This window comes from Sceloporus occidentalis, unplaced genomic scaffold (assembly GCF_023333645.1).
Source record: "Sceloporus occidentalis isolate IW3139 unplaced genomic scaffold, rSceOcc1.0.p SCAF_133, whole genome shotgun sequence".
NCBI classification, from domain to species: domain Eukaryota; kingdom Metazoa; phylum Chordata; class Lepidosauria; order Squamata; family Phrynosomatidae; genus Sceloporus; species Sceloporus occidentalis.
The window spans coordinates 2,663,616-2,674,851 of NW_028317113.1; the positions used below are offsets into that span (position 1 = coordinate 2,663,616).

The 11,236-nt window shown below is 39.0% G+C and overlaps 1 protein-coding gene across 1 annotated transcript; it reads left to right on the forward strand.

Annotated features, from left to right (window-relative positions):
* The first annotated feature begins 2,171 nt into the window (after positions 1–2,171).
* LOC149281411 (low density lipoprotein receptor adapter protein 1-A) lies at positions 2,172–10,810 on the forward strand. The gene is made up of 9 exons (XM_089499334.1): positions 2,172–2,256; positions 7,572–7,714; positions 7,917–8,029; positions 8,867–8,981; positions 9,106–9,178; positions 9,478–9,570; positions 9,956–10,080; positions 10,318–10,352; positions 10,666–10,810. The coding sequence occupies exons 1-9, from the start codon at positions 2,172–2,174 to the stop codon at positions 10,808–10,810; spliced, it is 927 nt and encodes a 308-aa protein (XP_089355460.1).
* Positions 10,811–11,236: the final 426 nt, after the last annotated feature.

Sequence of the window (11,236 nt, forward strand, 5' to 3'; positions counted from 1 at the left end):
GAATGATATTTTGTTTACATAAGTTAATATGGGAACATATTTTCTGCGGTTTATATACACATTAATGTCACTTTTATGGCCGTAGAACAAGTGATACACTCATACTCAGCAAACACTGTGAAATCCTATTAAAGGACTGATGGTGGGAATCGTACGACACTGTGGTCCTACCTAGAGCCATGGAATTTATAAAAGCAGGGCGGACTGGTGATCATTGATGCATGGCCACACGCTAAATTTCTATACTCATGTAGTATGTGGTCGGGGCATATCCAGTCGCATTTGCCCAGTGTGCCAGATGGCTGGTCCGAGTCTGCATGCAAGTCTCTCCCCAACACATGAACGTATATTTACCCACTGTGTCTAGTAATTTGCAGGCTACATAAATGACCTGATCCATTAAGACGGATAAGTGCTTCTATGCCTCTGTGACACAGGTCACACCTGTCAATCTGTAAGTGATGATGGTGGGATATGATGTAAAAGTCATCATGGGGCCATCATCATGGAAAGAGCAAAAGGACTGATAACCAGAAGAAGCTAGAGATGCCACGGAGATGAAGATCTTCACTTCCGTGCTAAACGTGAGGGATAAGAAGCTCAAAGCATGGGCAACCAGGCCACACTTGAGTAAGGTTGCAGCTTGGTCTCTGTAGCTGAGCCTTTGGCGACATTTGTGGATTATTTCTATAAAGCAATTGTCGTGAAAGCTGGTGAAATGAACAGGAACATCCACATTGACCACTATGCTTTTGCACTACACTTCTCTGTGAATAACATCTCTGTGAATAAAAAGAATGAAAAAGAGAGAGAATATGATATTGTTTAAGAGACAATAATGTAGCACATAATATGATATAAAATCCTACTACGGTAACAAAATATCACAGATCTGCAAATTTGTTTAAAACTGACTCTTTTTTTTAGAAAACTAAACCACTGTCATTTTTCTAGCTGCCGCTCTTGTATAATAGTTATTATTATTCTGGGTATGTAACACAGCATGTTGTAATTATGCTGATTTTAAAAGAATAACGCTTTTGTACATCTGCCCACCACTGCCCTTTGCGTTTTTAGAATGTAAAATAATGCAAAAAAACAGAATGTTGCAGAATCTTGTAATACCTTTTTTATTGGACTAACAGTATTTAAAATAAAAATATTAATTATAAAATATAAATATTTATTATAAAATATTTTAAATACTGTTAGTCCAATAAAAAAGGTATTACAAGATTCTGCAACATTCTGTTTTTTTTGCATTCTTATACACTGGACTAATACGGCTACCCCAAACTACAGTAGAATGTAAAATCTATCGGTTTGTCTCAGTCTGTCTATTCCAGTTTTCTAATAGCGCTGAATAAATGATTGGTGCTGTGTAAATAAATCTATAATAATCATAATAATTATATTTTTATTTATATAATAATATTCATAATTATATATTTATTTATATATACAGTAGTAATAATAATAATAACAACACTAATAATTATATATTTATACAGTAATAATAATAATGATCATATATTTATGTATACAGTAAACAATTATTATATATCTATAAAGTAATAATAATCATAAGAATCATAATACTCATGATTATATATTTAAACAGTAATAATAATCATAATTATATATTTACTTATACAGAAATACTAATAATACTCAAAATTGTGTATTTATAGAGTAACACTAATCATAATTATTATATATTAATTTATACAGTACTACTAATAATAATAACAATATTATTATTATTAGTATTATTTGAACTACAACTACTTCCAAAGGCTTCTTGTAAGTGCAGATTGAATAGTAAGGTGATGGACATGTATTGGACATGTTACAGATGTGGAAAAGTCAGGGGAAATAAGAAAGAAAGAGTGTCTAAGCCATGGCTCCGTAGCTCGGCCAGCAGAAGTCTGTCTGTGGCCCGTCTGTCTTTATGATCGGGACTACAGGATCTGACACGGGGTGGGTGGGGGTGCGGCCATACTGGCTACATTTACATAAATATCGCCTCCCTCGTTATAGACGTGATCATTCATCGACATCCCTGCCAGGGAGGGGGTGGGAAAAGCGAGAGAAGAGAAAAGTTTGTAGAAGTCGGAAAGTTAGCGGCAAGTTGTCTGATTGCCTGGCGGTGGGTTCTGTCCGGCAGTAGGATGGATGCGCTAAAGTCTGCCGGGAGGGCGATAATCCGCAGCCCTAGTCTCGCCAAGCAGACCTGGGGAGGAGGAAAACACAAGAGTGAGTAACGGGGTGCGGGGCGATACTCGGGGGTCGGTGTGGCCGGGTGGGTACGTGATGCACGTACCTTACTTTCTTCGTTACTTCTGTGTACGTGTCTAGCGTTAAAAGACCACCTCTGCGTCTGGGTATGGCCTTGAAAGTGACGTATTTAACCATTTCACAGCCACTGTGATTTGTGCTGCAGCGGCGAGCCGATAGGGTTAAGGCTTCAGCACACCTGTAACGCGCTATGCACTATAGATCGTTAAGTCCGTGGATAGATCTGAGCTGAACAGGCGTGAAAAGTGCGAGAATATTCGCCCCTCCCCCACTGCTATCCTGGGATGACATCTAGTAAATTCCTCTGTGTTTAAAGCTAACATGCTGTGTTGTCATTTACATGGGTTAATAGGAGTATGATTTGTTATGTTGGCAGTGAAGCTGACGGTTAACACCATTTGCTTGCTTGCTGAGTGTAGTGAGAGGGAAGACTTCAGATGTATCCACCCAGGTGCCTTAAGTAACAAGGGTGGAATTTACACCCTTGCTGGATCCTTTGTGTGCCTGTGGGCGTTCTAGTATTTCCCTCCCTTTTGTGTGTGGATGGTCCTGTATAATGCACGGTTAACTTATTTTTTTTTTTTCTTACTATTTTTGCGAGTTAATCCATTATATTAGTTTACGTATTGGAAGTGTTATATATGTAATGACAAATAGACGTTCTGATTGCCAGCTATCTTTATGCTTACATTTTGTCTGTGTTTTTCCATAAACAATAGAATGTATCTCTGTTAAAAGGATACTCCAGACATCATGTGCGTTAATGCCGTCAAATCAGTTTCGCCCTTTCCCCACCTAAACGTTAAATGCCACGCAGGATAGGTTTTTGGCCAAACAACTGCATGCGATATACTCTCCTTTAGTCACTTGGTGTTCAGACCCCTGGGTGTATTTGTGAAAAGTCCTATTGATATCCATGGGGGCGCTTTACTGTTACTACATGCTTAAAAACGGCAGGAATAGTCGGACCACGAAGGAAGTAAGCTGCTGTAGCAAGGCCGCAGCTCCTCTGTCATGTTTGGTTTATTTTTGTTTGAAGAATATGTGTGAAAGTACCCTGATTACTCTAATGGGCATTTGTTCATAGTGGGGATGTCAGGGACTCTCTGACTAATGAAAGTCTATGGACGAACGGACTTCATTAGCATTGCTATGAAGAATCGGCTCAGTGTGGTGACTGAGCAGGGAAAGTTACCCAAAATAACCTGTAACTGACAATAGTGGCAGCCGCTACGTCTGCTGGTCGAGCCAGTTTATTGAACTTAACAATAAAAAAAAAACAAAAAACCAACACTTTGTTACATTATAATATACAGGGTTATATATTGTGCTCTTCCATAAGCCTTTCCCCTTTTTAGCTTATCTCCTGTATATAACTTTGGTAGAAGCTTTTGGGGTTTTCTTTATATAATGTCGCTGGAGACAGTGCTTAGAAACTTGACATCTGGTGGCATATTCTGCCTAGACTGGCCAGATAGATGGAAAATAATACAGAACGCTCTAAAACCCTTCAAGAATGGGGGGGGAATATTTTGGAGATTAAAGTCATATCACTTTGTAAATGGTTGTGTAGGATACTCGGTTTCCTCATGAACCTTATGGCTGCAGCATTTAATTACAGTAAGTTTTTGGTTTCATTCGAACATTACTTTTTTTTAAACCCTTGTTTGGATAAGGGATGGCCAACAGGCACACATTTCCAGTTCAAATACAACTCCCATGATATTTGGCTGGAGATGACTGCGAAGCACTAAAGACAGCTCCCGCTTTTCTTTGGATTACGTGATGGCAAACCCCATCTTGGACTTTAGGTTGCAGGCCTTGGTCACCGGTTCTCCCACCAGTCGATAGCAGATAATAATAAAAAAAACTAAACAGGATAAATAAAACGCTGGGCAACTAGAAGCTTCTGCAAAAAGTTCATTTATATTCAGCAATTACAGGTGCCCTTGTCCTGTGGAAGAAAACATGCCTTGCATGTTTCATGCCCTCAGGTGCTTAATTCAGGTTTTTTTGGTTTGTTTTTTTTTGGGGGTTTTTATTGCTGGCGTGGAGTTCTGACTGCAAAGTACCTCCTAGGTTCAGACAGGCTTAGGTGTGAGATTTTAGTAGCACATGCTTAGTATAACTGTGGTCAAATACAACAAACGTTGGCTGTAAACTGTGTGGTGACACATGGGGGGGGAAATCGACCTTCTGCAACACTGGATATTCTTGTGTAAACTTGTCCTTGATGAAGAAATTGCCTTCCCTTTGGTAATGCAGACATGTACTGTATGCAAGAGCTCTAACTAGAATGTAATTGAATTACTCAAATGTATCCAAAGCTAGGATCCTGAAATAACTTTCATGGGAAAAGGGTTTTTGTGCGTTTACTTATTGTGGTAAGCTGTTGGATGTGTGTCATCTTCTCAGGACTCGCCTGTGATATCAAGCTGTGGTTAAGTGTTACTGCGGCTTACGCAGAGTCGTTAAACTTAATTAGTTGGTAGAATGTGGAGTCTTCTGCCACATTTTGGATGCAATAATACATCCTAAGGTTTTTAAGGAGCTTAACCCTGCAACAGCACATCTTTCCCCATGGGTGGCTAGGCTAACTTTTTAAATTTTTCCTATAGTTATAGGAAAACGGCTTACCTAGGGGAAGCATAAATGTAAGGTAAACTGTTTGAGGAAGAGTTACCGGTCCCTGACAGCCCATCTAAAGTATCTTAATAAGCATGCAATCTTTGTAAACCAGGGTTGGGACACTTTCCTCAGCTAAAAGCTCCCTTCCTTCTCCAATTCTTACCAACAGGAAAGCACCCTGGTTAAAACGAATGGGAGAGCTTTCCATGGATGCACGCAGGGGTCTGAGCATCGAGGGAGGGGGCTGTCCAAGGAGCAAATGTGTATGAAGGCGTTTTGCAGAACCCCCTGCCATGCATTTTCAAAAGTGCCACAATGGAAATTTAGGGAGCTCTCACCTATTGTAGATATGGTTGTGGCGTGTCGCTTTCAGCTTATACAGAAAAGCACCACCAAAAAGAATAACAAATTTTCTTTAAAAGCCTCCAACTCCCTTAATAATATTATCCAGTAGATGTAGTTGTCACATGACGGTGACTAGTGTATTACAAGTTAAACACCCAAGGATAATTGTGCGAAAGGAATACACATCTAAGAACCCAAACTCTTCTGCATCTTTGAGGGCTATAACAGTGTTCACCCTCATCTGAATAATAGCCAAGGGTGTTGTAGTGCACACATGCGCATTAGTTTTTGTTTTTGTTCTGGTAGGGTGATATAGATATACATCTACACGCACGTGCACTTGTCACAAAAGATCAGATGGCAGCATGTTGTCTCCTGTGATCCCTGACCATGAGAGAGCCCCCCCCCCCAATTGTCTTGGGAACAAACCTATAAAAAAGGGCCCCTGCCAGCTGCCCTCTCAGGGCTTTTGTTCATGCTGCCTCTACTTTTAAGGATCATGGAGCCTTTTCTCTCCATTCCTTGGTTCTGTTAGGCTGCTTAGACACTCTCCCTCTATCTTGTTCTTGAGCTTTGTCTTCTGAATGTAGGAGTGGGGTATGTAACTTGGCATAGCAGTGTTTTGTCCAGTAGCTTAACTATAAACAAAAATTCCTGCAATATAAAACTTCTAAAACTAGAATAAAATCCATGAAATGTGATAGAAATCCTATGTACACTTTTAATCCAGTGTCCTTAGTGTTGAAGTAATCTTTATTACAAATGTTTTTATCTGCTCTGTGTGTTTTTTTTGTTGTTTTTTTTTTTTTAAGTTCTCCTTTGAAGTAAAGTGGTGGCCATGTCAGTGTTTTATGAAGGTTCATCCTTGGGTTCAGTTTCTGGTTTTGAAATTATAACCCTGTTAACTTTTTGTTTAGGAAAACTGAATGACAAGTAAAATGCACATAAGTGTATATCTAATTATATTGTAACAAGCCACTAAACAATCTCATACTAAAAGATACAATGACATTACTGAAGTATTACAACTACAATGGAACAAAAGGCCAACAGACACCTTTAAATTAATGCTCAGCAAAAATAACCACAAAAGCACGTGTGGGGTAATATAATATTTCTAATAAAATTGCACACCAGCAGCAAATATGGTTACCACCACCCCTGGTCAGGTCTGTATGTAGTAGGCCTTTCTTTCGAAGTATATTCTCCTTAGCGTCTCGCCTAGAAAAGAACACTCCGTGTGTTCGATTTGGGTGAGGTTTTTTTATACATATTTTTCTCTGTGTAGAAGGGATCAGACCGCACTACATCTTCCCTACGTAGTTTCCCCACATACTCAAGTATGTCAGGAAGCAATTCACCTGTCCTCTGAATATTCATGAGCTCTTATTCCAGGATGTAGACCATAGGTGAGAAAACCCCCATGTTCCTTCTCATCAGTTAGGTGTTAAGACAATCAAGCCTTCCATTACCTGGGCGGAACTGTTACTTTACAGGAATGACATATAGATTATAGGTGACTAGGGAAGTGAATCTTCCAGATGTTCCCCGAATAAAATTATATTAACTGCAGCATATAGACAGTTGGTTTCTCCAATGTAACGTCCTGTTTTACACGTATTAAACTGGATCACATACATCTGCATGTATGGTAGTAGGGGTCTTCTGATCCATTCGACTCAGAGTAAATAAGGTGAGTGGTATATATCGCTGCATAGCAGACGAAGCAGTAAGATTGGGTATTATATATTTAAGATTTATATTTTATCCTCGTTTCTGCCTTTTTTACCATACCCATTATGGAGATGCGATTTGTATTACTATGGTTTTTGCTGTCTTGTGGTTTTGTTTTTTTTTCCTTGAGCTACATAGCTGAAGATTAAGAGGTATATTTTTGCCTTAAGTTGATGTGCTATCCATTTACGTTTCAACACTGAGACAACTGTGGAGTTAGTCTCCTTTGGTCAGTAAGTGGGTTTTATTTAGCTATCTCACCTAAGTGTGTGTGTATACAATATAGAGTGCAGGCAAAGAGGGGACAGACTACACCAACAATGAAAGCTCCCCACTGCATGAGCAGGATTCCACCAAATCCCCAAACTAATTTAAGATGCTCAGCAATGAGACAAATGAGTGCAGTTTGGAATAGCCAAGATCCCATATGGGTTCTACATTCTTCATGCCATTAAACATCAAAAAAAAATAAATAAAAAATAAACAAATGTGGGTGTCAATGGCCTCACCAAACACAAGCACAAGGTCTGTTTTGTTTACATTTTTTTTTTTTTTCTTATTTTTAGAACTACCAGAAAATTGGACAGATACCAGGGAAACGTTATTGGAAGGAATGCTGTTTCATCTCAAATACTTGGGCATGACCTTGGTGGAGCAGCCAAAAGGAGAAGAGTTATCTGCAGCTGCAGTGAAAAGAATAGTAGCAACAGTAAGTTGTGTGGGCTTTATTTTTTTATTTTATTTTTTAATGTTCTCTTCCCAGCAAATATGTATCAAATATATTCAATGTTTTATTTCTCCAAATTGTCGCTTAATGTGTACTAATTTCTTCAAGAATTTTAATAGACCATCCCTTTTATGTATGCATGTGTAAAATAAATATATATATATTTTATTTTTCTTGTGTAAAGGCCAAAGCAAGCGGCAAGAAACTGCAGAAAGTCATTCTGAAAGTGTCCCCTAGAGGAATTATTCTGTATGACAGCGCAAGCAACCAGTTGATTGAAAATGTGTCAATATATAGGTGAGTAGATGTGGTAATAGAAACTGGTATGTATGCATTGTTTTAAAATGCATGCAAAAATGATTTTTACCCTGGGTTACATTGCATACTCATTATTTTATGTACAATTTAATGCATATTGCCAAGAAACTCTCTTGCACTACAGCTCTCTGTGGATCACGTGTGCATGGCTTATACTGCTTGGTACTTTGTACCAGCAAACAAAGTATAATGGCCTCAGCCTGTTTGTATAGAATACGTAGCGACTGCGTGCTGTACATTGCACTGCTGGGAATATGACTTAGAATAGGAAAATGTGCACTTGTGATATACACCTGTGTGTGTATATAATTAACCCTCACATGCAGAACAGTAATAGGTGTAAAGTATGCACAGCTGTTGTGTGCTGATGGCTGGGAGCTCCTCCAGTAAAGGCTGTGCGAACGGGGATAAAATGGGCGGCTCAGCTGGTCTTTCTTCAATCACACGTGCGCTGCAGCAGTGCGCTAGAAGAAAGGTGCCTGTTCATAGCACTTTCTTTGCATAGGCAGGCTATATCAGGGGACAGGAGGCTTCATGGCATGTGAACCCCCAAGTGCAAAAGGGGGGAAAAAAATGCAAAAATCCATTTAATTTTTTTTTCTTTGTCCCCTTTTGTGCTTGGGGGGTTTCATTGACATGAAGCCTCCTGTCCCCTTATGTAGCCTGCCTATGCCAAGAAAGTGCTATTAACAGGCTTGGGGGTTCACGGGCGCATGTGCTCCTATGGAGAAGTCTCCACTGGCTATGATGTCGCTTAAGGAAACTACCTTTCTGGGATATTATGCTGTAAGCTATATACACATTATTTTCCTACAGGATATCGTACTGTGCCGCTGATAAACTTCATGATAAGGTGTTTGCCTACATTGCTCAGAGTCAACAGAATGAAACTCTGGAATGTCATGCGTTTCTTTGTACAAAGCGGAAAATGGTAATTTTTATTTATTTTTTTTTTTTGCGCATTTGTTGAAAGGGAGAGGGGCTGTGTGTGTCTTGGTATCGTTGTTCTGAGTCTGTTTTGCTTTAGTAAATTGTGTGTTTGGTTTTTGTCTTAGGCCCAAGCTGTCACTCTAACAGTGGCGCAAGCCTTCAAAGTTGCGTTTGAGTTTTGGCAAGTATCTAGAGACAGTAAGTACATTCCTATTAATGTGTATGTATTTTGGATGTTCTTGTTCATAACACAAGTATAGGATATTCCTTTCTGGCACCTAGAGTAACAAGTGCATAGCAAGTGGGAGCTGTGACACAATCTTGAGGAAGTGCATACTTCTGTTCAATCCACCATTGGTCAACCCCAACTTCAACAATACAGTGGACATATGAGCCTGTGTGTGTAATTTGTCTGGCATGGGGTACATTGCAGTGTGTAAGCCACGTTACTTGGACGATCTCTTCTTTAAAACATGGTCAAACTTTTATTTTCTAAGGTAAAGAGAAGAGGGAGAAGTCTGGTTCGGATGGCGAGGGGACAAGCAGTTCACAGTCTGAAAGCTCATCTAGCGTCACAAGTCTAAAAGGGGGTAAGTTCGGATAAGAGGTGTGAGAAATGTGGAGATCTCTGTCTACTAATGTGTGTAATCTAGTTAGCGACATTGTTATAATACTGTATGACTTGGTCTAATGCAAAGGTGTTGGTGCAGCAACAGCGTCCTATATGGCAGTAGCAATATGTTGTGGGTTTTCTATCTCTTGTGTTTGCTTGTAATAGCTAGAAGGCTGTATCGCACAAGCACAATTCTCATGAGATATATGTTCAGGGCAGTTGATAAATGCTTGCATGTTTAGGGATGCTGGGTAACTTTCCTGTGTGCGCCCAGTCTAGGCCAGGGAGTAGCACCACTGTATGTATGGCTGTCACGGTGTTACATTGGAATTGCTTATAGTTTAATGAGTGTTCTCTTTCAGCTACGAGTAATCTGCTAGAGTTAGATGAGAGCGCCAAAACGTTGGATATGTTAAATGCCAGCGACAATCATTTTGAAGAACTGTTCAGACAAAATGCTGCCACAGAAAACAACAACATTGTATGGGTGAGAATTCTTCTGTGAGACTTTTCACAAACCACACTCTTAAAGTGTGTAAGTCTCATATTAGGCCAATGAACACATTTTAATCACAATTCAATGTGATGTAATGTTTACTCTACAATATCCCTGTCTTAAGTTTTTTTTTTTTGTTTGTTTTTTTTTTGTTACATTCTGCATAAAAGATGGCTAGATCTTTAAAAAAAAAAAAAAAACTTTACATATTGATTTTTCTTCCCCCAGGAACTGGATGATGGTTTGGATGAAGCATTTTCAAGGTAATTGTGAAGACACATACACACACCTTGTAAGCAACTTGTGCTGATAAACCTCAAAATGCAAGTTGGTTTGTTTTCCCCCCCCCCCCCACCACCCTCATTATTAAAGTAGGATCCTTAATCCGTTGAACAGTGGTTTTATGTGGGATCTTGTCATGTTGGGCACACTCAATGTTGGCTCCCCAGGATGAAGATCACTTAAATTTTTTTTTTTTTTTTATATCACATTTCTTTTATCAACAACTGCATTGTTGACAATTGGCATGTCATTTGTATAGATATATAATAATTCAACTGTTAATCAACTTCCTAGGCTTGCAGAATCCAGAACTAATCCTCAAGTTCTAGACATTGGACTGACTGCAAATGACCTTCACGGTGAAGAATGCCTGTCTCCTTCCAACTGGGACAAAATGGAATTGAGTCCTGCAGATGGAGATGAACTTTTTTTGTTCTGACTTTGAACCTCAATGCCAGTTTTCTGTGCAATAGTCCAACAAAAGGATTTCTTTGTTTTTTCACGAACAAATCAAACCACTGAAATAGACTGTATAACCAAAGCTTTATCTTGCATCTACTTTTCCACAGCTTCATGAAAATGACCAATGAAAACTATCTAAATCTAGTAACTAATGCACCAGCGTTTTTATTTTTTTATTTTCCTCCCACTCTTTAGTTTTAATGTGCAAATGGATCTAAAACTTGCTTTTGAATGTTACCTTTCAGAATTTTTTTCTTTTTTTTTGTATCCCTTTAGATAGTTGTGTGTTCTCGTATGGGGGAGTTGGTGGGAATGGTGGATGAAGTTAAGGAAACCTTCCGCAAAGTGGGCTGTACTTGATAACTCTGAGCAGACCATGAATATAAACTCATTGTATAAAATC